Consider the following 1,188-nt stretch of genomic DNA (forward strand, 5'->3'; position numbering starts at 1 on the left):
CTCCCGCCCCTGCCCCCCCCGCCACGGCCAACGGCAGCGCCCAGAGAGACCTCTTTGACATGAGTGAGTGGGACGGTGGGCGCAGCCGGGCCTGGGTCGGGGGGTCTGTCCTGGGCTATGGGGTCAGTCCTGGACCCCCGCTCCTCTCCCCCTGCAGAACCTTTTGAAGATGCCCTGCGTGTCCCTGCGTCGGTGCCTGTGGGGCTGCCCCCTGCCCAGGTGGTGGCCTCCATGGAGGAGCAGCTGAGACGGGAGCCCTGGTACCATGGGAAGATGAACCGCAAGGAGGCCGAGAAGCTGCTGAAGGTGAACGGAGACTTCCTGGTGCGGGAGAGCACCACCACCCCCGGCCAGTATGTGCTGACCGGTCTGCAGGGTGGGCAGCCCAAGCATCTGCTGCTCGTCGATCCGGAGGGAGTGGTGAGTCCTCATTAATGTGCTGGGGACAGCTTGGCACGGCTTTGGGGGGCACCCTGGGGGTTACAAGAGCCACCAGGGCCTTGGGGCTTCCCCGCTGCTCCTCAGGGGATGCCTTGGGCCAGCGGAGAGGGCCTGGGGGAGTATGGGGGTCAGGGCTGCTCCCCCCAGGTTGGGGCCTGGCCCCTGGATGCTGGTGGCTTTGGCCTCCTGTGGGCATCAGCAGCCTCTGAAATGCCTTTTCCCTGCCTCCCCCTCCAGGTGCGGACAAAAGACCATCGCTTTGAGAGCGTCAGCCACCTCATCAGCTACCACATGGACAATCACCTGCCCATCATCTCGGCCGGCAGTGAGATGTGCCTGCAGCAGCCGGTGGAGAGGAGACTGTGAGCGCCCGGGGGCCCCGGTGCGCAGCCCCCGGCCCTGCTCCCTGCCCCAGGGAGCCCTCGGACTCTCAGTCGGGTGCTCTGCCCGGGACTGAGCGTGGACTTGGCCTGGGACGGGGCCTGTTCCCCTCTGCCGTGAGGAACCGGGGGGGCGCGGGCAGCCTTGGCGTGAGCTGCCTGCAGGGCCGGGGGCTGTTCTTGCCAAAGCCCCTGCCTCCTCCCAGCTCCAGCCTTTGCACAGCAGCTCCGCTCCTACCAAAACCCGGCCCCGCTGCCGTGGCCACTCTCCCGCTCACCGGGCTGGTAGAGCTGAGCCCCCTGCGGGGCCGGGTTTTGGTAGGAGCGGAGCTGCTGTGCAAAGGCTGGAGCTGGGAGGGGGGAGGGG

At 68.0% G+C, this 1,188-nt stretch overlaps 1 protein-coding gene across 2 annotated transcripts in view; it reads left to right on the plus strand.

Annotated features, from left to right (window-relative positions):
• Window positions 1-1,128, plus strand: part of SHC1 (SHC adaptor protein 1) — a 4,608-nt gene extending 3,480 nt beyond the window's left edge. For both annotated transcript variants that reach the window (XM_035895404.1, XM_035895405.1), the window contains exons 11-13: window positions 1-63; window positions 158-420; window positions 679-1,128. In XM_035895404.1, the coding sequence (XP_035751297.1) occupies window positions 1-63; window positions 158-420; window positions 679-807 (455 nt within the window). In that variant the 3' untranslated portion in view covers window positions 808-1,128. The remainder of the gene's footprint in view (window positions 64-157; window positions 421-678) is intronic.
• Window positions 1,129-1,188: the final 60 nt, after the last annotated feature.

This window comes from Egretta garzetta, unplaced genomic scaffold, assembly GCF_000687185.1.
Source record: "Egretta garzetta isolate BGI_Z169 unplaced genomic scaffold, ASM68718v1 scaffold1425, whole genome shotgun sequence".
NCBI classification, from domain to species: domain Eukaryota; kingdom Metazoa; phylum Chordata; class Aves; order Pelecaniformes; family Ardeidae; genus Egretta; species Egretta garzetta.